General features: G+C 43.0%; 1 protein-coding gene across 1 annotated transcript in view; it reads left to right on the top strand.

Annotated features, from left to right (window-relative positions):
- LOC138825499 (histone lysine acetyltransferase CREBBP-like) overlaps positions 1-25,612 on the top strand; it is a 130,790-nt gene that overhangs the window by 80,404 nt on the left and 24,774 nt on the right. Inside the window, exons 9-20 of the mRNA XM_070020143.1 lie at positions 703-820; positions 1,740-1,911; positions 2,234-2,278; positions 4,443-4,567; positions 5,828-6,016; positions 6,564-6,980; positions 9,425-9,604; positions 11,264-11,453; positions 13,983-14,101; positions 16,816-17,055; positions 17,485-17,573; positions 25,309-25,389. Coding sequence (XP_069876244.1) covers positions 703-820; positions 1,740-1,911; positions 2,234-2,278; positions 4,443-4,567; positions 5,828-6,016; positions 6,564-6,980; positions 9,425-9,604; positions 11,264-11,453; positions 13,983-14,101; positions 16,816-17,055; positions 17,485-17,573; positions 25,309-25,389 — 1,965 coding nt within the window. The remainder of the gene's footprint in view (positions 1-702; positions 821-1,739; positions 1,912-2,233; positions 2,279-4,442; positions 4,568-5,827; positions 6,017-6,563; positions 6,981-9,424; positions 9,605-11,263; positions 11,454-13,982; positions 14,102-16,815; positions 17,056-17,484; positions 17,574-25,308; positions 25,390-25,612) is intronic.

The raw sequence follows: 25,612 nt of genomic DNA, 5'->3' as shown, positions 1-25,612 counted from the left end.
AAAAGCCGAAAGTGGTACTGTGGCTCAAGTGGTAGAGCGCTAGCCTTGAGCTGAAAAGCTGAGGGACAGCGCCCAGGCGCAGAGTTCAAGCCCCACGACCGACCAAAAAAATGTTCAGTAATTCTAATACACAAAGTTGCAAACCACTGCAACTGTCAAGACAAATAATCCTGACTCACAGCCTTCTGTTTCCAGCCCTTCCCTATTGGAAGGATGACTGATGTGGCCTCCAAAGTTGAAGTGGGTTTCCCCAGGCCTGGTTTTGCTCTTAGAACAGCAGCAATTGAAGCTTTACCCTGGGCAATCTAGTTCTTTGTATAGAGTGCTAGCCTTGAGCTGAACAGCTCAGCGGAGGAGCGCCTGCCTGATGAGCTCAAGCCTCTGAGTTCCGTCCTCAGCTGTGGGGAAAAAAAAAAAAGGCTGAGGGACAGCGCCCAGGCCCAGAGTTCAGGCCCCATGACCGACTCCCCTCCACCTCCCCCCAAAAAAGAATACTTTAAAAAGTAAGCATTTAAAGTCATATTTTCAAAATGACCCATACACGTTGTTAACAGAAAAAAGACTTTTGACTTATAGCAACATTGAGAGATTTGGGGTTTTGCTCATCAGTTACCACAGTTAGTCCATTTGCTGATCCTGGTTTTTGCTGGTTCTCATGTGACCACCTTGAAAGTAGGTTGATAGAGTGTGTTATCCTTTCAGTGTCCAAGCCATCTTCCCAACCCCTGACCCCGCAGCTCTGAAGGACCGTCGCATGGAGAACCTGGTTGCCTACGCTAAGAAAGTAGAAGGAGACATGTATGAGTCTGCCAACAGCAGGGTAGGTCACCAGGAAGTGGTTGAATGTGTCATAAAGTGAAAACACTACTTCTGTCTGGTTTGTCCAGAAGTGGGGAACCTCCATGATCTAAAGGACCCAATAAAGTCACAATTAAAGGGTACACATGCCAGGCACTGGTGGCTCACTCCTGTAATCCTAGCTATTCAGGAGACTGAGATCTGAGGAGGGTGGTTCAAAGCCATCCCCGGCAGGAAAGGCCATGAGACTCCAATAAACCATCAGAAAAACTGGAAGTGGCACTGTGGCTCAAGCGGTAGAGCGCTTGCCTTGAGCTGAAGAGCGCAGGGACAGCACCCAAGCCCAGAATTCAATCCCCACAACTGACCAAAAAAAAGGGGGGCGGGTGTCGGGCGACGGGCGACAGTGGCTCACAACTGTAATTCTAGCTATTCAGGAGGCTGAGAGCTAAGTATCACAGTTCAAAGCCAGCCCGGGCACGAAAGTCCATGAGACTCTTATCTCCAATAAACCACTAGAAAACTGGAGTGGTGCTATGGCTCAAGCTGTAGAGAGCTTACCTTGAGCTGAAGAGCGCAAGGACAGCGCTCAGGCCCAGAGTTCAAGCCCCATGACCGACAAAAAAAAGGTACACAGGCATCATTAGGAATTAAGGGAAAAAAGAAAAAAAAGATCCTTATCCTTATGCTAAATGCTTACTTTTGATTCTAATACTTAAAAAAAAATGAGATCAGATATAGTTCAGTGATAGACCACCAGCTTAGCATATGCCAGGCCCTGAGTTTGAATCTCAGCAGCAGTGGGTGGGGAAAGCTAGGGGTATGACTCAAGTGGTGATATCACCTGCAAGCGGCCCTAAGTTGCTAAGTAGGACGTACTAAACAGATCACTTGTTTTGAATAGTTTTAATTGCCTGATTTTGAATGTTATTGTGTTTTAGGATGAATATTATCATCTATTAGCAGAGAAAATCTATAAAATACAAAAAGAGCTAGAAGAAAAACGGAGGTCGCGTTTACATAAGCAAGGCATCTTGGGAAACCAGCCAGCTTTACCAGCCCCCGGGGCTCAGCCTCCTGTAATCCCACCAGCTCAGTCTGTGAGACCTCCAAGTAAGGACTACCTTTCCTTCTACCTGCCCTTAGCCTGTTTGCTTTTTTCTTCATTGTTTGGGATGCATGCCTTAGAGTACAGAATTATATTCTCCAGAAATCAGCACTTGAAAACTGTTTTTGTAGTAGTAGCCTGCAGGGGCATTGAGTTTCTGTCATGGGAAGGGTCTTAAAAGTATGTGTTGGCATCAGAACACAGTGCTTTTGGACTCATTGACTAGGTTCCCTTGGAAGTTTGAAGTCCTTCATAGGAAATTCCTTGTTGTAAAATCAAGGGTTATTTTAAATAACCAGTATTTGTGTTTTTTATTTTCCACTATAGATGGACCTCTACCCCTGCCAGTAAATCGGATGCAGGTTTCTCAAGGTATTTTAACTATTTGTTGTAAAAATGTTTAGTTTTAACTTTCAACAGCCAGAACCTCTTTTTTTTCCCCCCCCTTTTCCTTGTGTATATCCTTTTGGGTGGAGGGATACACTCATTCCATTCCTTTTTTTTTTTTTTTTTTTCTGGTCCTGGGACTTGAACTCAGAACTTGTACTCTAGCCCTAAGCCTCTCTGTGCTCAAGGTAGCACTCTACCACTTGAACCACAGTACCACTTCTGGCCTTTTCTGAGTAGTTTATTGGAGATAAGAGTCTCACAGACATTCCTACCCAGGCTGGCTTTGAACTGCGATTCTCAGCTCTCAGCCTCCTGAGTAGCGAGGATGATGGGTGTGAGCCACCAGCACCTGGCTTCCTTCCATTCCTTTTTGCTAAGAAGAATTCAGTCCTTAGGTAGTATGAATCTTTTCTGTTTGGAAATTTAGAGAATTTAGGATAGCTCTCCAAAAAGATCAGAAGTAGGGTTGAGAATTTTTTAATGAACAGGTAGACCTTACAGGAGAAAGTTCCAAAAAGCAGCATTATACATGAGTCAGGGCATGTCTGAATGCTCAGAGAAAAACATGGGAGTCCCAATCCTGTGGTTGTGGGGTACCTGTGGTGGGGATGAGGAAGAAATGCCTATGGTTCCAGATAATGCATGGGCTTGAAGTCAGGCTGGTGGGCGTCATTTCAGGAGCCTGTGTGCAGAGACCCAAACCAGCTGGGTAGATGGCAGCTATCTGAGCATGTTTCATAGGTTCCCTCTCGGTTTGAGATTCTAGAGTCTCTTTTGTTTGGGAGTTCAGGGCCAAAGGACATTTGGAAGCCTTTGAACTCTTGATAGATTGAGACCTGAACAGTTAGGACATTTGTCTAGGATGAGAGGTGAGGTCATGATGTTATATAGATTCTTGTTTTAGTGCAAGAGTTTGGCAGGGAAGGTAAGTTGTTGAAAGTTGTGGTAGTGGTACTGCATACTGAAATAGACATAGAATAAAGTCACCAGCGTCTTGTTTAGATGGACTGGATTTGAGAGATGAAAGAAACCAAGAAGTCAGACAAATTGGACCATAAGATAGTGGCTGAATGCTGTGTATAAGCATGACATGAACTTTGGTCTAGATAGGAATAGGCTGCTGGTTTGGAATGTGACAAGACAGCTGGTTAGGTGTAGGTGATTGGAAGATTGAATTTCTAGGTAAGCATTTACCAGCCTCTCTAGTAAGTGGAGTTCTTTGTGAATGTGGATTTCTTCAGGTGCTTTTTCTTAGTACTTGCACATAACTCTCAAGAAGGGAAAGCTTACAGGCTTCCTGGGAAGTCTTCTTGGGTCTTGTTAGCCCTTGGTTCTTTGAGAATGCCATATCTAGCTTGTAGTCCTAGCTACTCAGGAGGCAGAAATCTGAGGATTGCAGTTTGAAGCCAGCCTGACAAGAAAATCTATAAGACTCTTATTTATCTCCAATAAACTACTCAGAAAAAAGCCGGAAGTGACAGTATGGCTCAAGTGGTAGAGCTCTAGCCTTGAGAAAAGAAGCTCAGGGACAGTGCTCAGATCCTGAGTTCAAGCCCCAGGAGTTGAACTAACTAGTCACTGTGGTGGAGATGATTCTAGCTGGTGAAGTCTCTGTCAATGATGTGATGTTCCTATGAGCTGCCAGAGGCTGAGGAGGAGAACCCTTGGCTCCTGGATGCTTTCTAAATACTCCAATTGTGTTTTGAATCAGAGGTTCTAGCAATAAATGTAATACAGCTGTGAAGCTTGGGAGCCTGATGCTCCAGTGGTTGTTGAGGATGGGGTTCACTGAGAGTCTGGCCTTCTGAGCTGTCTTCATAGATGAGAAGAACCTCTTTTTGCTTCACAGTATCCTTGCTTGCTTTGTGTCTTTGGTTTCTTGAACATGTCACCTGGCTTCACCCTGACCTGCTCTAGTGTCTTTTCCTGCCTTACTCCCAGCCCTCCTAGGCAACCCCTGTCACGGGAATGCCATTTCCCCTGGGTAGGGAAAAGTCTGTTACTTAGCTGTTTTGTTTTGTTTTTTCAATTGAGTGGGTTCCCCTCACTTGATTGTCATATACTTGACTGTGCTCCATCTTAGCATTTAATGAGTTGTAATTGTTTTCTGTAGTGGTTTTTCCTAATGAAATGTCACTGTTTATAGGGATGAATTCATTTAACCCAATGTCTTTGGGAAATGTCCAGTTGCCACAAGCACCGATGGGTCCACGTGCTGCCTCCCCCATGAGCCACCCTGTCCAGATGAGCAGCATGGCCTCAGTCCCAGGGGTAAGGCTTTGCCTCTCAGCTTTTGTCTTATCAGGAACATTATCCGCACAGAGAATGTCCGTGGGCATCTGAGAGTTCTGTGCTACTTGTTCTTTTGAGTTTGTTTTTGTTTTTTGTCAGTCATGAAGCTTGAACTCAGAGCCTGGGCTCTGTTCTGAGCTTTTTTGCTCAAGGTTAGCACTGTACCACTTTGAGTCACAGCGCCACTTCCATTTTTCAGTGGTTAATTGGAGATAAAGAGTCTCATGAACTTTCCTACCTGAGCTGGCCTTGAACTGCGATCCTCAGCTCTCAGCCTCCTCAGTAGCTAGGATTACAGGTGTGAGCCACTGGCACCCAGCCTCATTTCTTTTTTGGACGGTTGTGGGGCTTGAACTCTGGACCTGGACACTGTCCTGAGCTCTTCAGTTCAAGGCTAGCCCTCTACCACTTGGGCCACAATACCACTTCCAGTTTTCTGGTGGTTTATTGGAGATAAGAATCTCATGGACATTCCTGCCTGGGCTGGCTTTGAACTATGATCCTCAGATCTCAGCCTCCTGAGTAGCTAGGATTACAGGTGTGAGCCACTGTTGTCCTGGCCCAGATATCTCTGTTATTGCAATAATAAAGAATAATTTGGTTGGTGCTTTTTTGGGGGGGGGGTTCGGTCGTGGGGCCTGCTGAACTCTGAGCCTAGGCGCTGTCCCTCAGCTCTTCAGCTCAAGGCTACTGCTCTACCACTTGAGCCACAGCGCCACTTCCGGCTTTTTTTTTTCTTTTTGCTTATGTGGTACTGGGGAATGGAACCCAGGGCCTCATGCATGCAAGGCAAGCGCTCTACCACTGAGCCACCTTCCCAGCCCGTGCTTTTTTTTTTTTTTTTTTTTTAAATGGAATGACAAGCCCAGAGTAAGAAGGATGAAAATCTGAGGTGGAGAAGGCAGCTGACCTCAGGCCAGACAGCAGTTTTGTGTCTGTTGACTGAGCCTGCCCTCCCATGGCTGTTTTCTAAACACTTCAGAGAACTGATTAAAAGGCATGCTTGAACTTAACATTTAGAGCATGCTATTGATTACTGTTTAAAGGACTTTCAAAGTTGGTTTATTTGAGAGATGGTTTAAGAATGTATAGGAAAGAGTGTAGGAGCTGTGGAGCTAAGTGAAGGCTAGTCTCCAGGGCTGGAGCCAGGCTAGGATGTAAAGCTTGTGTCTCTCCTTGTTCTTTTCATCCACCGTGCCACGTCTGCGCTGCAGCTCTCTGATGTTTGTTGTCTCATAGATGGCCATTTCTCCTTCTCGGATGCCTCAGCCTCCGAACATGATGAGCGCGCATGCCAACAACATGATGGCCCAGCCACCCACTCAGAACCAGTTTCTGCCACAGAGCCAGTTCTCATCATCCAGTGGGGCAATGAGTGTGAACAGTGTAAATATGGGGCAGCCAGGGGCCCAAGCAGGAGTGTCACAGGTACGTTCACGTTGGGACCAGGGACAACATTTGTGTGGCCTGTTAACCTAAATGTATCAGCATTTCTTTGTCTTTCCCTGCTTTGTTCTGTAACTATTAACTTGTTTAGAATTCTCTCTGGGGGAACTTCATGCAAATATAATGTGTGTGTGCGTGTGCGTGTGCATGTGCACCTATGCACCTGCCAATACTAGGGTTTGTACTCGGAGCCTCACATTGTCCATTTGCTTTTTCACGCAAGGAATGATGTTCTGCCATTTGAGCCATACTTCCACTTCCAGCTTTATGCTTGTTAATTGGAGATAATCTCAGGGTTTATCTGCCCAGACAGGCTCCAAACCATGATTCTCAAATTTCAACCTCCTGAATAGCTAGGATTATAGGGGTACTGGTGCTCGGCTAGCTTGTGAAGTTTTATAACTTGCACATCCCCATGAAATGAGCAGATTTCATTGAGGAACTGTGATTTGATTTTAATAAATTCTTCAAGTATCTTGTCACATGTTTAGTTTGGGGAGATAGTTTTAATATACTCCATTTCTTTTAGGGTCAAGTGCCTGGTGCTGCTCTTCCTAATCCTCTGAACATGCTGGGGCCCCAGACCAGCCAGCTGCCTTGCCCACCAGTGACGCAGTCACCCTTGCATCCGACACCACCTCCTGCTTCCACAGCTGCTGGCATGCCCGCTCTCCAGCACCCGACCCCACCTGGGATGACACCTCCCCAGCCAGCAGCTCCTGCTCAGCCATCTCCTCCTGTATCGTCTTCTGGGCAGACTCCCACCCCAACTCCTGGCTCAGTGCCCAGTGCTGCCCAAACCCAGAGCACCCCTACAGTCCAGGCAGCAGTGCAGGCCCAGGTGACCCCACAACCTCAAACCCCAGTTCAGCCCCCGTCTGTAGCTACCCCTCAGTCATCCCAGCAGCAGCCGACGCCTGTGCACACCCAGCCTCCTGGCACACCGGTGAGCCTCTGTGTTTGTCTTCAGACCAAAAGTGTCCGTATTCTTTTCTTTCTTTCTTTCTTTTTTTCTTTTTCTTTCTTTTCTTTTTTTTTTTTTTTTTTTTGCCAGTTCTGGGGCTTGAACTCAAGGTACTGTCCCTGAGTTTCTTTTGTTCAAGGCTAGCACTCTACCACTTAAGTCCCAGAACCACTTCCGGCCTTTTCTGTCTATGTGGTACTGAGGACTCAAATCCAGGACTTCATGCATGCTAGGCAAGCACTCTACCACTAAGCCACATTTCCAGCCCCAAGTGTCTGTAATTTTGATGGAATTGCACTGAGTTGTGCTGTACTTTTAGCATTGTCCCCAAGGCTGTGTAGGACATGACTTAACGATGAGAAGAGTTTACAGAAGTCGGTATTTATCGTGGTATATTACACAAGACATTGTGTTTACCATTATCTATCCTAGACTAATGTATTGGGGGTTTTAATAGATCATGTTCTGTTTTATTGCTGATGTTTTTTGAGTCTGATAAGCATGCTGTACTCCTAACTATATGTTGCCCTTTAACCTGGCTGATCAGCCTTCCTCTTTTTTTTTTCTTTTTCCTCTTGTTCCCTTGTATGAGTTACACAAGTAAGAACTTGTCTCATTTCTACATGTTTACAGTATATTCGTTAGTTTTAGCCCTCTATCACTCTCCTTCCCCCTCTCCATCCAGCCTTTCCAAACTACAGAAGGCTTTTCTATTTGATAATGAAACAACAGAGCTAGGTTTGTACCTTTGTGGCTCAGACTTCCCGTTCTTGGCTGGAAGTGGTGATGGCGGGATCATACCTTCAAGCCTCCTGCTCCATGCCAGCTGGAGATAAACAGCTGTTGTCTGGGCTGAGTTGTGTTTACTGATGCAGGGTCTTACACTATACCCATGCTGCCCGTATTCTTTTCCCAAGTTTTTGCTGAGATCATAGTATCATTTTCTGTGGTAGTTCTGGATTTAGAACTAAGGACCTCATACCTCTACCACTTGAACTATGCTTCTAGTCCTTTTTTTTTTTTTTTTGTCAGTCATAGGGCTTGAACTCTGGGCCTGGGTGCTTTCCCTCAGCTCTTCAGCTCAAGGCTAGCACTCTACAACAGCACCACTTCTGGTTTTCTGGTGGTTTATTGGAGATGAGTCTCATGGACTTCCCTGCCTGGGCTGGCTTTGAACCACTATTCTCAGATCTCAGCCTCCTGAGTAGCTAGGATGACAGGCGTGAGCCGCCAGCACCCCTGCTTCTGGTCCTTTTTACTTGGATTATTTTTGACAGAGGCTCTCACTGTTTGCCTGGGCCCAGCCCAGACTGTGTTATCTTCCTAATTAAGCTCCTGGCCATAGCTAAAAAAAATGGTGCTCACCATCATGCCTAGCTTTACCCTGCACTCCCTCAAGTAACTAGGATTATAAGTGTAAACTGCCTCACCCATCTACTATCATTTTCTTATAAGACTGTCTTAGACCTCTCCACTCTCATAATTATATTAACTTTATTTGTAGGTACTGAGCATATTCAAAGTGAATCCCAATATTATTTCTACTTACCTATAAAGATATGTATGTAGATATATACAGATAGTTTCTTTTTTTTAGTTGTTTGTTTTGTTTTTGTATCTTTGGGTTCATTATGGTTCTGAGAGTATGCCTAAAATGGTAGTGTTCAATTCCTTGTACTTCATGCAGGTTGAACAAAAAGTCGGGGAGCCGTTCCTTGTAAGACTTTGAGGGGCTAGGAAGGTGGCTCCATGGTAGAGTGCTTGCCTTGCATGCCATGAGGCCCTGGGTTCCATTCCTTAGCACCACATACACAGAAAAAGCCAGAAATGGTGCTCTGGCTCAAGTTGTAGAGCACTAGCCTTGAGCTGAAGAGCTCAGGGACAGTGCCCAGGCCCAGAGTGGAAGCCCCACGACTGACCACCCTCCCCTCAAAAAAAAAAAAAAAAAAAGACTTGGAAAATGTGTAATATTTTTAGTGGTTTCTTTAGTATACCACCATCACTATCCTCTGCTAACACAAGCCCATTAGACATTCTTCCTACACAGGCAGCTGGCGCCCTCCCCTCATAAGTACCTGGACGTTTATAATTCAGTGTCTTGTTTTAAACATTGTAAGCCTTTTTGAAGGGAATTAATGATAAAATAGTTTAGCTAGACACCTTGGGAGGAAATGGTTTTATATCATAATTTAGAAAGGTCTGTTTTCCTATCTCTGCATTTGTGGCAAAGAGTAAATTGTGTTTCTGATTGATGACTTTCTCTAGAGCTCCCTCCTTGTAACTGTGTCCTTCAGTGTTCTCAATAGGGGCTTGTTAGGATAGCACTGAGGAAAGTTAACCAGAAGTTGAAGATGGGATGAGCAAAAGGGTTGAAGGCCATTTGTATTGTCTGATTTACAAAGAGGTTGATTTTAATGTTTTCACAGCTTTCTCAAGCAGCAGCCAGCATTGATAACAGGGTCCCCAGTCCCCCTTCAGTGACCAGTGCTGAAACCAATTCCCAGCAGCCGGGACCTGATGTACCAGTACTGGAAATGAAGGCAGAGGTCAAGACTGAAGACACGGAGCCCGAGCCTGGTGAATCTAAGGGGGAGTCTCGACCTGAGGTAGGTGTTATTCTCTAGCAGTAAATACATTGTTATGTGGAATCTTTACCTACAGGTCCTCAAGCCTTTCATGGTTGTCCCTGGATTTGTTGTAATAGTCTATTTCAATGTGAGTTCAAAAATACATTGACTATTCTTTTTGTTGTGGTTGTTGTTCTTACCAGTACTGGGGCTTGAACTCAGAGCCTTGTGCTCTTGCTTGTTTGTTTGTTTTTTTTTCATTCAAGGCTGGTGCTTTACCACTTGAGCTACACCTCCACTTCCAGCTGTTCATTGTAGATGTTTGAATTATTTTACAATCTTTTCTTGCTGGCCTCCATTCATTTCTAATTCTACAGAAAGGGTGATGGCCAGGTGCTGGTAGCTCACGCCTGTAATCCTAGCTACTGAGGAGGCTGAGACCTGAAGATCACGGTTCAAAGCCAGCCCGGGCAGGAAAGTCCATTAACTCTTTTTTTTTTTTTTTTGGTCAGTTGTGGGGCTTGAACTCTGGGCTTGGGTGCTGTCTGTGTACTCTTCAGCTCAAGGCGAGCGCTCTATTGCTTGAGCCACAGCACCATTTTGGGTTTTCTAGTGGTTTTTATTGGAGATAAGAGTCTCACAGAGTTTCCTGCTGAGGCTGGCTTTGAACCATGATCCTCATATCTCAGCCTCCTGAGTAGCTAGGATTACAGGTGTGAGCCACCAGCACCTGGCTTCCATGAATTCTTTTTTTTTTTTTTTTTTTTTTTTGCCGGTCATGGGGCCTGAACTCTGGGTCTGGGCGCTGTCCCTCAGCTCTTTAGCTCAAGGCTAGTGCTCTACCACTAGAGCCACAGCGCCACTTCCGGCCTTTTCTGTTTATGTGGTGCTGAGGAATCGAAGCCAGGGCCTCATGCTTGCAAGGCATGCACTCTACCGCTGAGCTACCTTACCAGCCCCTTCCATGAATTCTTATCTCCAGTAAACCATCAGAAAACCAGAAGTGTCGCTGTGGCTCAAGTGGTAGAGTGCTAGCCTTGAGCTGAAGAGCTGAGGGACAGCGCCCAGGCCCAGAGTTAATCCCCATGACCGAAAGAAAAAAAGGAAAGAAAAAAAGAAAGAGTGATGGATTCATTTGCTAGTTAACCTCTGGCAGAAGCTGAACATTGGCAAACTGTGAGCTGCTGCATCCAGCCTGGATATGTTTGGCCTCCACAATATTCTAAAAACCATGAGATTTCAAATTAAACTAGATGTTTGACTTTTATGGAAACTGAGCAGCTTTGTCAGCCTTGTGCTTATGAACCAGTGTGGGGACGTCTGCATGTAAGCTTGCCAGTTAGCCAAAGTCTAAACTACTTGTTGTGTTTATACCACACCTGCCTCTGAAGAGGGACTTTTGATCCTTGCTATAAATTTCAAAAATATTCGTATTGTAAGCTAGCAATATCTATATGTGACTATAATGCACATGTAAAATATTTTGACATTTTAAATTAGATCTGTAATTGCCTTGGTGCTGTGTTGAAGTGACTCAGTGGACAACAAGTAATTGATTCCATTCTCTGGAAGAGAAAAGAAATGATAAATAACCTAACTGGGGGAAGGCATATCAAGCCCATACGGATTTAGGAGCCTAGAAAAGCTAATTTAGGTATAGATCTTTGTGATACTCATCTGTCATTTGTGATTCTCAAGATGATGGAGGAGGATTTACAAGGATCTTCCCAAGTTAAAGAAGAAGCAGACAATGCAGAGAAGAAATCAGAACCAATGGAAGTGGAGGAGAAGAAACCTGAAGTAAAAGTGGAAGCTAAGGAAGAAGAGGAGAATAGCACTAACGGCGCAGCCTCTCAGTCAACATCCCCGTCCCAGCCACGCAAAAAAAGTAGGTGGTGTTTTCTGTAACTTACAACTGTATTGCACCTCCACACCAAAGACTGAAAGTCAAAACTGATTCTACTTCCCTTTTTTATCTTTCTTGCCTCCATTCTCCTAGAGTTGAAAATGGCTCTCTGGAATCCCTGAGCAAACTATAGAGTGTGGGCTTCTTTTCCATGTGTTAACATTTACACCCTGTGATGTCAAAAAAGCCCTCCATATTCCTTAATATCACCCTCAGTCTCTTCAAACAAGCAGTTTTGTTGTTGTTGTTGTTGTTGTTGTTGTTTTTGGGTCCAGTTGTGGGGCCTGAACTCTGGGCCTGGGCACTGTCCCTTAGCTCTTCAGCTCAAGGCTAGTGTTCTACCACTTGAGCCACAGCACCACTTCCAGCTTTTTTCTTTTTGCTTATGTGGTGCTGGGGAATCGAACCCAGGGCCTCAGGCATGCAAAGCAAGCGCTCTACCACTGAGCCACCTTCCCATCCCAAACAGTATTTTTGAGAAATAGATTGTGTAGCAGATGCAGGTTTACTTTTCCTTGTCTATTTCCTTTTTGAGGAAATACCTGCATACCCCATAATTGAATAATCAGAGTTGTGTATCTGTTGCTCTTGCACATTTTGCAGGTCCTTCAGCTGTTAGCCCTAGTGCTGGCACAAGTATCAGCTCAAAGGCCAGCTTGTGCACAGCACCAGTGCACATGTTTTCCCATTACAGAGTGAGAAGTACCTGTCAGAGGTTGAAATTTGCTGATCGTTAAGGATGCTCTCAATTATCAGGCTAGCATTGTTTTTCTTGTGGGTACAGAGTATAGGGGCCCACAAAAAATGTAAGAGTTTTCAAGTAGAATTTGGTGGTGTTAGCTTGTATCCTTGGTTTTCTTCATTTTTGAAGATATTAGTGACTATTTGCCATTACATTTGCTCTATCTGTTCAAAATGTTAACATACTACATTTTAGCATTAGGGAAATAATTTTGATCTTACCACAGTGCTCCAGAAAGGGTCTGATACAGTTTCTAAGTACCTTGAAGTAAAATAAGTAATGGACAGAATTAACTTTATTTTGTGTAAAACTTTTGTGATTCATTGGAATTTTACCAGTAGGGCTTGGTGAGTACCACATTGGACAGCACAGAGATTTTCTAATGCTCTCTGAACCATACACACTTGGAGAACTGTATCTTTGGTTCCCCAGCCTTGATGTGAATGGAGTTGTTTTGCTTTGTTGAGTTTTGCTTGAACTCAGGGCCACTTCCTCAATCTTGACTTTTTCATTCAAGGATGACACTGCCAGTTGAGCCATACTTCCATTCCCATATTTTTGCTGATTAATTGGAAATAAAAGCCACACAGTTCAACATCTTAATAATAACAATAAAAATTATTTTTAAAAAAGTCTCACAGTTTTGTCTGCCCAGGCTGGCCTTGAACCTCGATCCTTAGATCTCAGCCTCTGAATAGCTACGATTCCAGGTGTGAGCTATCAGCACCCAACCTGAATGCAGTTTTTAAAACCATTACACTGTGAGCTGGTAGTTCAAGCCTGTAATCCTTGCTATTCAGAAGGATGAGATGTGAGAACTGTGGTTAGAAGCCAGAAAGTCCAACAGATTCTATTTCTTTCTCTCTTTTGGGGGTTGGTCATGGGGCTTGAACTCTGCTCCTGGGCGCTGTCCCTCAGCTCTTCATTCAGTTCAAGGCAAGCTCTATCACTTGAGCAACTGCGCCACTTCCGGTTTTCTGGTGGTTTATTGGAGATAAGAGTCTCTTGTACTTTCCTGCCCAGGCTGGCTTTGAACCATGATCCTCAGATCTCAGCCTCCTGAGTAGCTAGGATTACTGGCATGAGCCACCGGTGTCTGGCCCACAAATTCTTTCCTCCAATAAAATACTCAGAAGGGGTGCTGTGGCTCAAGTGGTAGAGCACTAGCCTTGAGCAAAAGAAGATCAGGGACAGCACCTAGGCCCTGAGTTCATACCCCAGGAACAACAACAACAACAACAAAAACCCATTACTATATTTTCAGAATCCCTAAATAACACTTTAGATTCTAATGAGTGAGAGCTGCCTGGGAGCTTTGGAATCATTCTGAATGGACTACTTGGCCTTTTTTATTTACATTTAAATGGCTTATTTATTTGTTTATGCTGGAGTTTGATCTTAGGATTTAGGACTTGCTGGGCCTGTTCTCTTCTCTGCAGTCACACCTCCAGCCCTTTTTGCCCTTACTTTTGAGTTAAGTGAACTAAACCTAGACGATTATCCTCCTTTTCTTCACACCTTAGCTGGCTTGTTAGGCACTTGCTGCCATTCCCAGCTTTCTCTGTTTAGGTGGAATCTCTTGAATTTTCCCCCACCCCTTGGAGTTGCAGTCAGTCCTCCTATCTGTTTTCTGAGTAGTTGGGATTAGAGATGAGAGCCACCACCCTCAACCCAGGCTTCCATTTTAAATGTGATACTGTAAAGATTTGAGCACTTACTACCTAATAATATCTTTTTCTGTTTGTTGTTGTTGTTGTTGTTTTCTGCAGTTTTTAAACCTGAGGAGCTACGCCAAGCACTTATGCCAACCCTAGAAGCGCTCTATCGACAGGACCCAGAGTCCCTACCTTTTCGGCAGCCTGTAGACCCCCAGCTCCTAGGAATTCCAGTAAGTTAATATAATAGAAGTTTGGTATAGTTTTGAGCATCCATTGTTTTATCTTTAAAAATTGGCTAAAATAATCTTGGTTTGAAGATTTTTCTCCTAATATAAAAACTATAGCCAGGTGCTGGTAGCTCATGCCTGTAATCCTAGTTACTCAGGAGGCAGAGATCTGAGGATCACAGTTGGAAGCCAGCCCAGCCAGAAAAGTCTATGAGACTCTTATCTCTAACTAACAAGCAAAAATCTTTAATTAACAAGCAAAAAACATAGATGGAGCTATGGCTCAAGTGCAGCACCCTCCCCTCTAGTCCATAACTTTCAGGTCTTGTTTTACATTTGGGATCTTGAGTAAGGCAAAGAATTGTGAGATTTAGCTGAGCTAGGTGGCTCTCCTCTTAAGAGGATGAGATTTGAGGCTTGTGGTTGGAGACCAGCCCAGGCAAGAAAATCCATGACACTAATCTCAAAAAGCTGGAAGTGGAGCTGAAGAACCTTGAGTTAAAATTTAAAAGAGCCGGGTGCTGGTGTCTCAGGCCTGTACCTTAGCTACTCAGTAGGCTGAGATCTGAGGACCATGGTTCAAGGCCTGCCTAGGCAGGAAAGTCCGTGAGGCTCTTATCTCTAATAAACCACCAGAAAACCAGAAGTGGCGCTGTGGCTCAAGCGGTAGAGCGCTCGCCTTGAGCTAAAGAGCTGAGTGAAAGCACCTAGGCCCAGAGTTCAAGCCCCACAACCTACCAAAAAAAACTTAAAAGAGTGTCCAGGCCCTAAGTTCAAGCCTCAGTTCCATACCAAAAATAATGCACTCCCCCACACCCAAAAAAAAAGGCCATGGTGCTGGGAAGGTGACTTAGTGGTAGTGTTTGCCTGCAATGCATGAGGGCCTTGGGTTCGATTCCTCAGCACCACATAAGTTGAAAAAGCTGGAAGTAGTACTGTGGCTCAAGTGGTAGAGCTCTAGCCTTGAGCTAAAGAGCTGAGGGACAACGCCCAGGGCCAGTTCAGGCCCCACAACTGACCAAAAAAAAAAAAAAAAAAGCCAGTCTCAAGCCTATAATCCAAGCTTCTTAGGAGACTGAAATCTGAGGATTATGGTTCATAGTCATCCAGGGCAGGAAAGTTCATGAGACTCTTATCTCCATTTGATCCCCCAAATGCTGGAAATAGAGGAGTGGCTCATTGGTAGAGTGCTAGCCTTGAGGGAAAAAGCTAAGATACAGCACCTAGACCCTGACTTCATGCCCCCCAGTACTGGTACAAAAAAGAAAAAAAATTCCAGAAATTTAATTATGAGATACTTGTAAATTTCTGTTTACTACGCTAGGAAATCTTGAAAAACAATATAGATCCCATAGGTTCTACTGATCAGTAGTATTCCTTAGGTTTGTTTTTGTGCTGGGAACCAAGCCTCAGAAAAATGCTCTACAGTTGAGCTAAAGTTTTCACAACTATGTGTTAATCTTTGAATTGCATTTATTAGCCAGGCATTGTTTACTCACACCTGTAATCCTAGCTACTCAGGAAGCTGAGATCTAAGGATGAGAGTTCAAAGGCAGCCTGATAGGAAAGTCTGTGAGACACTCTATCTTCAATAAACTGCTCAGAAAAAGCCAGAAGTGGTGCTATAGGTCAGGTGGTAAGAGTTCTAACCTTAAACGAAAGCAGCTCAGGGATAATAGCATCCAGGCCCTGAGTTCAAGCCCCAGAACTGGCAATAAATAAATAAATAGCATTTATTTTGTTTGGACCAAAGTGAATCTGTGGAAATACATGCTGATAAATTTATTTTAAATCAAGGAATTAAAATATTCATTAATTTTTTTGTGTTTGGGGGGGGTCTGGTCGTAGGGCCTGAACTCTGGGCCTGGATGCTGTCCCTCAGCTCTTCAGCTCAAGGCTAGCACTCTACCACTTGAGCCACAGCGCCACTTCCGGCTTTTTGCTTTTTGCTTATGTGGTGCTGAGGGATCGAACCCAGGGCTTCATGCATGCAAGGCAAGCGCTTTACCACTGAGCCACCTTCCCAGCCCTAAAATGTTTTTATTAAACCTTTATTTATTTTTTAATTTTTGCCAGTCCTGGGGCGTGAACTCAGAACCTGGGCACTGTCCCTGAGCTGCTTTTGCTCAAGGCTAGTGCTCTACCACTTGAGCCATGGCACCATTTATGGCTTTTTCTGTTTATGTGGTACTGAGGAATCAAACCCAGGGCTTCATGCATACTAGGCAGGCACTCCACCACTAAGCCACCTTCCCAGCCTAAAATAAACAATTTTTTTTTAACTTTGTCTTAACTTTGTCTTTGAAGTACTTTAATCATACTTGAGCATATCAGTTGCCATTTTTAATATGTCAAATCAGAGGAATGTTACATGTTACTTTTTTCAATTCCATTTTTTACTATTAAGAATGAAAATTGTTCAGTTACTTTCTATTTTCATTATGTTTTTAAGATAAAGTATTAGAGAAGGCTGGCATTTGAAATACAATGGCTCCACTAGAACAAAGGTAGGGTTATGCATATAAGGCCCATGAAGTCATTTGATACAGGATGCGATAGATGACTAGGTTCGGTATGCTTTTCAGCTGCCTGCAGCCCCTCTGCCTATGTTGACAATTTTGTATAATCCGCAGACAATGTTAGAAATATCCAAATGACTCTTAGCAGAGCAAAGCTTCCCCACCCTTGCACTAGACTGAGATTGTTTTGTTTTTAAGGATTATTTTGACATTGTGAAGAACCCCATGGACCTTTCTACCATCAAACGGAAGCTGGATACAGGGCAGTACCAAGAGCCCTGGCAGTATGTGGATGATGTCTGGTTAATGTTCAACAATGCCTGGCTATATAATCGTAAGACGTCCCGGGTCTATAAGTTTTGCAGTAAACTTGCAGAGGTCTTTGAGCAAGAAATTGACCCTGTCATGCAGTCCCTTGGATATTGCTGTGGACGCAAGGTACAGTTTTCATTTCTTCTGGAAATTGAAATTTCCTGATTAATCTACTCAAGAGAATGTTAAACTAAGATGGGATACTTCATATTCTGACTACAAGAGTATGGGTGGAAAGTCTCAGGTGCTGTTTTGGGCTCTTGTGACATATCTCAAGCAATCTCATGATCAAAGCTATAGGTGTTTACTGGGCTGGCCTGGAGTTAAGCCTTTCTGGCTGCCACTGGCCCATTTTGTGTCTCTGTACCTCTTGTCACTTAGAGGCAAAGCTACACTAATTTGTCACATTTAATCCAAAACTGTCTTGAAATAGTTATGAAGAAAATTACATAATAAACTAGCAAATAATTACTAGCTGAATTTTCACTCTTGTAGTGAACCAGAACATTTCAGGATAGCAAGTGGAATATGTTTTTTTCTCCTTTGTTTTTGCAGTATGAATTTTCCCCGCAGACTTTGTGCTGCTATGGGAAGCAGCTGTGTACAATTCCTCGAGATGCAGCCTACTACAGCTATCAGAATAGGTAAGCATAAAGCAATTTTTTGCACTAAGAGGTTCAAGGAAGAGGTTAGATTAAGATACAGGTAGACCTGTAATTATAGACTGAGTACATTATTTATTTGCAAAAGTTGCAATGAAAAGTGCCACAGTGTCGGTCCTTCTTGGTCACTCAGATACTTTTATAGTGTAAAATTTTAATATCAGAACCACTTGCTGCACTGTTAGATTAGGTATACTCATTCCTAAACCACAGTCTTTCTAAAATAGAACTCTGTGAGCTATCCCAAGCCAGGCAACTAGTGGCTCATGCCTGTAATCCTAGCTACTCAGGAGGCTGAGATCTGAGGATCATAGTCCAAAGCCAGCCCAAGCAGCAAAGTATATGACACTCTTATCTCTAATTAAGCATCAGAAAACCATAAGTGGAGCTGTATGGTAGAGTGCTAGCCTTGGGCAAAAGAGCTCAGGAACAGTGCTCAAGTTCAAGCCCCCGTGACTGACGGGGGGGGGGGGGGAGAGGAAGTAATAACTCTCCTGAAGGATGAACAAATGCAGGCAGGGTACTCAGTAGACACTATGTGGAAAAGGAGCTATTCAACTTGTGGGCAGGGACAGGAAAGGAAAACCTGGCAAAAGGGTGACATGTTCCAAAAAGAAATATACTCATAACTGAGGATCACAGTTCAAAGCCAGCCCAGGCAGGAAAGTCCGTGAGACTCTTATCTCTAATTGACCAACAGAAAACTGGAAGTGGCACTGTGGTTCAAGTGGTAGAGCACTCACCTTGAACTGAAGAGCTCAGGGGACAGCACCCAGGCCCTAAATTCAAGCCCTATGACCGACCAAAAAAAAAAAAGAAATGTACTCATTACCTGATGTATGAAATGGTAACCCCCTCTGTATAATAACTTAATAATAGCAATAAAATTAGTTAAAATACATATAAAAACAGCAATTTTTCAAAGCTGAAAAAAAAGAATAGCCCTCCTATTGATTCATGCCTATAATCTAAATATTTAGGAGGCTTATGATATGAGGCCAACCTAGGGTACATAGTAAGACCTCCTCCCTCACCCCCCCCCAAAAAAAAATACATTTAAGATGGCTATTTCAGGATTTTGAGAATAGTAGGCCTGCTTGAAAAACAGTTCTCATCTTTTTGGAATGTGAAGGTGACTAGAGAATAGAATAGATCTTCCTGTCTTAGGTGAGTGAAAGTTGAATTTGTTCTTGTCTATTCCCCATATATATAATAATAATATATAAAAACTACATTTTTTATACTTTCGGGATTATTTTCAAAATTAAAGTCATTTGTATCCATTGTGCTATGATCACACTTTACCATAGCACGAGGGCTTCATGCTCTGAAGTCCAGGCAATGAATTTGAATTCAATAGCATCAAGACTATTTTGGGAACTGGCAGCTGGAATCTTTATGTGACAAAGAGGGGGGTTTGCATCTGTTCTTTGTCTTAAGCTACAAATAATAAATATCACTAGCAAGGTTTAATGGCTTGGCTGTTCTGCTCTTGTTTGGGCTATAAGTGCATATACCTAATAGTTCAGACTCACAGTAAGTGTATATATCTAATAGTTCGGAGTCACATTAAGTGCATATACCTATGGTCCAGAATCACAGTAAGTGCATATACCCTAATAGTTCAGAGTCATAGTAAGTGTATATATGCTAATAGTTCAGAGTCATAGTAGGTGCATATATCCTAATAGTTTAGAAAATAAGAGCCTTTGTTATTCACTCAAATGTATATACACAGGCCTTACAAGTTTGGAGTTGTGAGATTATTTTTCCTCCAATTTTTTTTTCTTTCTTTTTTTTTTTTTTTGGTCGGTTGTGGGGCTTGAACTCTGGGCCTGGGCGCTGTCCCTCAGCTCTTCAGCTCAAGGCGAGCGCTCTACCACTTGAGCTACAGCGCCACTTTTTCCTCCAATTTTTAAATTCTTGTAATCTTTAAAGAAAATCTTTGTTGATAATAACTCCCAAAAATATTAAGAAAAGAAAAGAACCGGGCGCTGGTGGCTCACGTCTGTAATCCTAGCTACTCAGGAGGCTGAGATCTGAGGATCGCGGTTCAAAGCCAGCCCGGGTAGGAGAGACCATGAGACTCCTATCTCCAATAAACCACCAGAAAACGGGAAGTGGCGCTGTAGCTCAAGTGGTAAGAGCGCTTGCCTTGAGCTGAAGAGCTGAAGGACAGTGCCCAGGCCCAGAGTTCAAGCCCCACGACCGACCAAAAGAAAAGAAAAGAGCCGTATGCCGGTGGCTCACGCCTGTAATCCTAGCTACTCAGGAGGCTGAGGTCAGAGGATCACAGTTCAAAGCCAGCCCAGGCAAGGAAAGTCCATGAGACTCTTACCTACAATAAACCACCAGAAAACCAGAAGTGGTGCTGTGGAGCTGAGGGATAGTGCCCAAGCCCCACAACCGACCAAAAAAAAAAGAAAAGAAACTGTAGACACAAAAATGTTTCCAGAAAATATGATAAAGCCTTGGTCCTCTAGTTTCCAGCATAGTTCAGAGGCATCTCTACTGGTATAGCCTCTCTGACCTTGATGAAAACAAGCAGTTAAATTTCTGTTTGAACATCCCCTTTTTCAAAACAAGTGGGCTGTTTGGTTTTCTGTTTTTTTTTGGCCAGTCCTGGGGCTTGACCTCAGGTTCTAGACACTGTCCCTGAGCTGCTTTTGCTCAACACTAGCACTCCACTTGAGCCACAGCTCCACTCCAGCTTTTCCTGTCTTTTGGTACGAGAAATCGAACCCAGGGCTTCATGAATGGTAGGCAAGCATTCTACCACTGAGCCACCTTCCTAGCCCCAAGTGGATTTTTTTGTTTGTTTCTTTCTTTCTTTTGTCCTTTCTTTTTTGGTACCAAGGACCAAACCCAAGACTTCGCACTTGCTAGGCAAGTGCTTTGCCACTGTTAACATCCTAACCCATCATGATAAAGTTTAAAATTATATTCCCTTGGGCTGGGAAGTTGGCTCAGTGGTAGAGCGCTTGCCTTGCATGCCTGAGGCCCTGGATTCGATTCCTTAGCACCACATAAGCAAAAAGAAAAAAGCCGGAAGTGGTGCTGTGGCTCAAGTGGTAGAGCGCTAGCCTTGAGCTGAAGAGCTGAGGGACAGCGCCCAGGCCCAGAGTTCAGGCCCCATGACCGGACCCAAAAAAAAAAAAAAAAAATTATATTCCCTTCACAATGGGATCCCTCCCATTACAAGTGTAGGTGACAGCGGCACATTACCAGAAGTTCTGGGCCCACCTTTTATGGTTTTTTATCCCTGAGACTTTCAGCATATCCCATAGTGAATCAAAGTTAATCTTACCCAGATTAACAACAGCCTCTTCCCTGATAGCCTCAGATTGTGCAGTGTCCACTGGAATAACCATATATATTTTGAAGACCATTATGTAATGTATAAACCATAGTATTTGCTGCCTCTACTACTGTGTTACCCAGCACAGTTTTTTTTGTTTTTTGTTTTTTGTTGTTGTTTTTGTTTTTTTTGTGTGTCTGGTTGTGGGGTCTGAACTCTGGGCCTGGGCGTTGTCCCTCAGCTCTTCAGCTCAAGGCTAGTGCTCTACCAATTGAGTCACAGTGCCACTTCTGGCTTTTTGCTTTTTGCTTATGTGGTACTGAGGAATCGAACCCAGGGCCTCATGCATGCAAGGCAAGTGCTCTGCCACTGAGCCACCTTCCCAGCCCCATGAGCCAGCCCCCCCAGCACAGTTTTGTTTTTTGGGTTTTTTGGGGTTTTTTTGGGTCCGGTCGTGGGGCCTGAACTCTGGGCCTGGGTGCTGTCCCTTAGCTCTTCAGCTCAAGGCTAGTGCTCTACCACTTGAGCCACAGCGCCACTTCCGGCTTTTTTCTTTTATGTGGTGCTGAGGAATCGAACCCAGGGCCTCATGCATGCAAGGCAAGCACTCTACCACTGAGCCACCTTCCCAGCCCCTCCAGCACAGTTTTGATCCACACAAAACAACATATTTACACTGTCTCTATTAAATATTTGTGGCCATTCACTGTTGATCTCACAATTTCTGGGTGTTTGGAATCCTGCCTTTGCTGATTTGTATAGATCTGGGCTGTGTACATTCACAGCAATTAAAACTAAATAGAATTGATAGGATAAAGGCACATTACTGCCATTTCAGAGGAAGTCATCAATTGAGTGCAAACACTGAACCTCTTCACAGTTCTGAAATGTCCAATTTTATTATGTAGAACTTTTTACTAAACCAGAGGAATATGTTTTTCTTGAGTGAAAATGAAAATGGAGTTGTAACCTATAAAGGATTCTTTTCACAAAATTCAGCATACCTTTGAGTTCTCTAGAATGCTGTACTTGAGTAGATCAACATGATGTAATTCAAAGAAAACAGTGGCCCAATTTTGTGTGAACATGATAATTGCTTAAAGTTTTATTTTCAATTTTGGCTATTTATACACACACTGGTATTCTTATGAATAGTTTTTTTTTTTAACTATTTGGGCATTTAAAACATTAGAAAATTCTACAGACTATTTCAATCATTTTAACAAGTGAAATTTTAAAGTATAAAGTGGTGTATAGTGTTACATATTCACTTGTTTCCAATCTGAAAAGTTTGAAGTAACTGCATCTTTTCTAACAGGGATTATCTGTAGATACCCCAGTTGTTTATGTAAGCTGGTACAGTAATGAAAACAATCTGCATTTGAAAACTTTATCTATTAAATTACTCCTACAGATAATCTGTACAGTAAAGTAGGGCTAGCTTGAGCAATTCAGATGCACATTATCATCAAATAATGTGAAGTACTTATTTGCAATTCCATATTCATCAAATAAGGCAGAATGTCATCTAGGTTCTTATAGCTGAAAAGTGAATTTCTAAGCTTTCTAGGGAGAACAAAGGTAATAGTTTGTTGCAGTAAGGTCCTTTACCCATGGCTAGAGTTTTGATCATAAATGGTACCACCTTCATCTATACTGCCTTCATTTGAGAGATGATGAAATGAGGCCTTGGGCCATGTCCTTTCCTCCTCTTAATAAACAGGCTGGATTCTCTAGTTTTTCTGGCAGTGCTTTGGGACAAACACTAAAGTCTATGCATATTCTACCCCTCCTACTTTTTGACCCTGGGATTTCCAGGGGAGAATTGGTCACGAGTGAAGCTGCCTTTTAGGCCATCAATGCTTTGTTCTATATTGTTTTCCTCTATTGGAAAATGATGTTTATGATTCTAACTTCTGTAATGTTCAGATGCCTTGTGTGAATAAAAGCAAAACATCTGCCCAGCATTTTAAAACCATTTAGACTCACTTTTGATTGTGATGGTAATATAATTTCAGATTGTGGCCAGCAGTCCTCTTCTTGCTGACCTATAGTGCTGAATTTGGCTGTATAACTGATAAAGTAGCTCTCAGTTCTGAGCTTTCTTTTTAAAAGGGAAATATTTGTCTTTGAGAGAATGTCTATTTTTTGCATGCTGTTCTGGTTGCTACTGAGTTATTTTATACTTTTGATACTTTTTTTCTTGCCAGTGAAGACCATACTCTCCTCCATGTGGGAATTCTTTGAAGTCTATGAATTTAAGCCTCCATGAGAATATCTACAAAATAGCGAATGATCAGAACATTGCTGTATAGTTCATTCAGAAATACACATATATTTTAAAACCATGTCAATCTGTTCCTAGTCAGTTTTTAATTTCAGTAGAATTTATTGATTGAATTCATAGTATGCCCTGTTTTTATCAACTGAAGATGAAAAATTGGTTAATCTGGACATGTTGTACATGATCTGTAGTTTGATGCTTTAAAGTTACTGTATGTGTGTTGGTTAGTGAAACATAGCAGACAAGATGCTCAATATGTTAAGATTCAAACTAAAATGTGTGGGGGTTTTCACTTAGTAGCCCATGATTCAGTCTGTAGCTGAGTGAGTGCGTGAGCGAGCAAGCAAGCAAGTAAGTAAGTGAATGAGTGAGCAAGCGAGCAAGCAAGTGAATAAGCGAGTGAGTGAGCCAGTGAGCAAGTGAGTGAATGAGCGAGCGAGCGAGTCTGCAGCTGCTGCTGCTCACCCTTTGTCCAGGGATTCCTTCTGCGCAGTTCACCCTGTGCCAGGGTACAGAGTAGTACTGGGGCTCGCTCTGCGGGGGTCCCGCCCATGCAAGGGGGTCTGAGGTGGCACGGGGCTCAGTGTGGCGCTCTGCATCCTGTTGGTGTCTGCAGTACTAATCCTTCTCAGCATCCTGTAGCCATAGTTTTGAGCACTAAAACCGCATTTTGTTGTGCTGCCGTCGCTTCCTTGCGCTTCTCTTTCTTGCTTGTGCAGTTCACCTTCATTCGGCTTGTTTGCAGTATTGTGTGCTCATCTTGTTTATGCAGCATTTGCCTACGTTTTTTGTTGATTTTTTTCCATTCATGTCCTTTCCAAACATTTAATAGTTTTATTTTAACTGTTCTTACTTAACAGCATGAGCCCAGGCTCTATTTTATTATCATGTAAGAAATTGGGGTGATGGATAATTTCTCAAATGCAGATTGTGCCATTTAAAAATCAGCTCTAAATTTACTTAACTTGGATTGTCACCAAATCAGAAAAGTCATTCACTAAGTATCTCAAAATTGATGAATGGGGCTGGAATGTGGCTTAGTGGTAGAGTGCTTGCCTCACATGCATGAAGCCCTGGGTTCAATTCCTCAGTCCCATATAAATAGAAAAAGCCAGAAGTGGTGCTGTGGCTCATGTGGCAGAGTGCTAGCCTTGGGCAAAAAAGCTCAGGGACAGTGCCTAGACCCTGAGTTCAAGCACCAGGACTGGCCAAAAACAAAAAAACAAGATTAATGATTGGTCCCAGTACCAAAATTCAAATCAAAGCTTAGAAGTTAATTTTAACACTCCTTTAGATTTTCATGGATTTGCATATATTGTATTGTTTATACAATATTGCTTTTACAATATATCAATTTTTCTCTATAATTTTTTTATTAATAAATGGCTGGAAAGTCTCTGACCCTGACTGCATTTCTGTTAAGTGTTTGTCTAGAATGTGGATTTGGTTTCATTTGTATTATAACACAATTAACTGAGTGATTATCATGATAAAAATAACAGGAAAAAATTAAAACCAGTTCTGAGTACTCAGCATTACCACATTTAAAGATCTGGCTTAATACTGAAATAGAATCTCTGAATTGCTGTGAAGCATAAATTTCCATTCTGAAAAATAAAGCTATTGCAGTTTAAATTGCTTTTTAAAGGCTTTTTGTCAGACTGTTTCGTTCAAAGTTAAAATTTCCTTCTCAAACTCTGGCGTTATATTTGACTTTATAACAAAATTGAGATTCCTAAATTTAGGCTCTATGCAATCGTAGTATTAACAACTCCTTGAGAACATTCGCATCTTGGAGTTGGACCAAGCCTGTCATTGTTAGTGATGATGGCCTGTGACGCGTGCAGTGAGACCGAATGCTAATCAATGCTTTGCCTTGGCTTTCTGCTCTGTGTTGTCTGGTGTTTGCGTCTTACCTCTATGTCTGTGCTATTTGTTCCCCTCCCTGTTCTCTAATCCTCCCCTTCCCCACCTGCTTCCTGTTCCTTTCATTGTCCTCACTGACCCATCAATCAACCAACAACGCCCCCCCTTCGTCGTGGTGCTCTGCCCTGCTCTGATTGGTGGCTTCGTTGCTTGGGTGGCTGTGTGTTATGATGGACCAGTTCACCCAAGTATGGCCTTCTTGCTGACAGGTATCATTTCTGTGAGAAGTGTTTCACAGAGATCCAGGGCGAGAATGTGACCCTGGGTGACGACCCTTCACAACCACAGACGTAAGTACCATCTTGTCATATTTCCCTATTGTCCATGACTAAAGGGTGTGACTTTTGTGTAGTGTTTTTTACACTAACTATATGCACATTTAATATAAATGTGGGTATGTGTATAGACATCCTCAAAGATAGAGGTGCCTTAGCCAAACAGCACTGCCACCTCTGCATTCTTCTCCATTCAAGGCAAAGGTACTATAACCTCCACTAGATTCAGTGCTCTGTC

Source organism: Dipodomys merriami, unplaced genomic scaffold (assembly GCF_024711535.1).
Source record: "Dipodomys merriami isolate MVZ:Mamm:240054 unplaced genomic scaffold, mDipMer1.0.p SCAF_137, whole genome shotgun sequence".
In the NCBI taxonomy this organism is placed as follows: Eukaryota; Metazoa; Chordata; class Mammalia; order Rodentia; family Heteromyidae; genus Dipodomys; species Dipodomys merriami.
The sequence above is the reverse complement of the archived record's forward strand: the minus strand, read 5'-3'. Positions and strand labels throughout refer to the sequence as shown.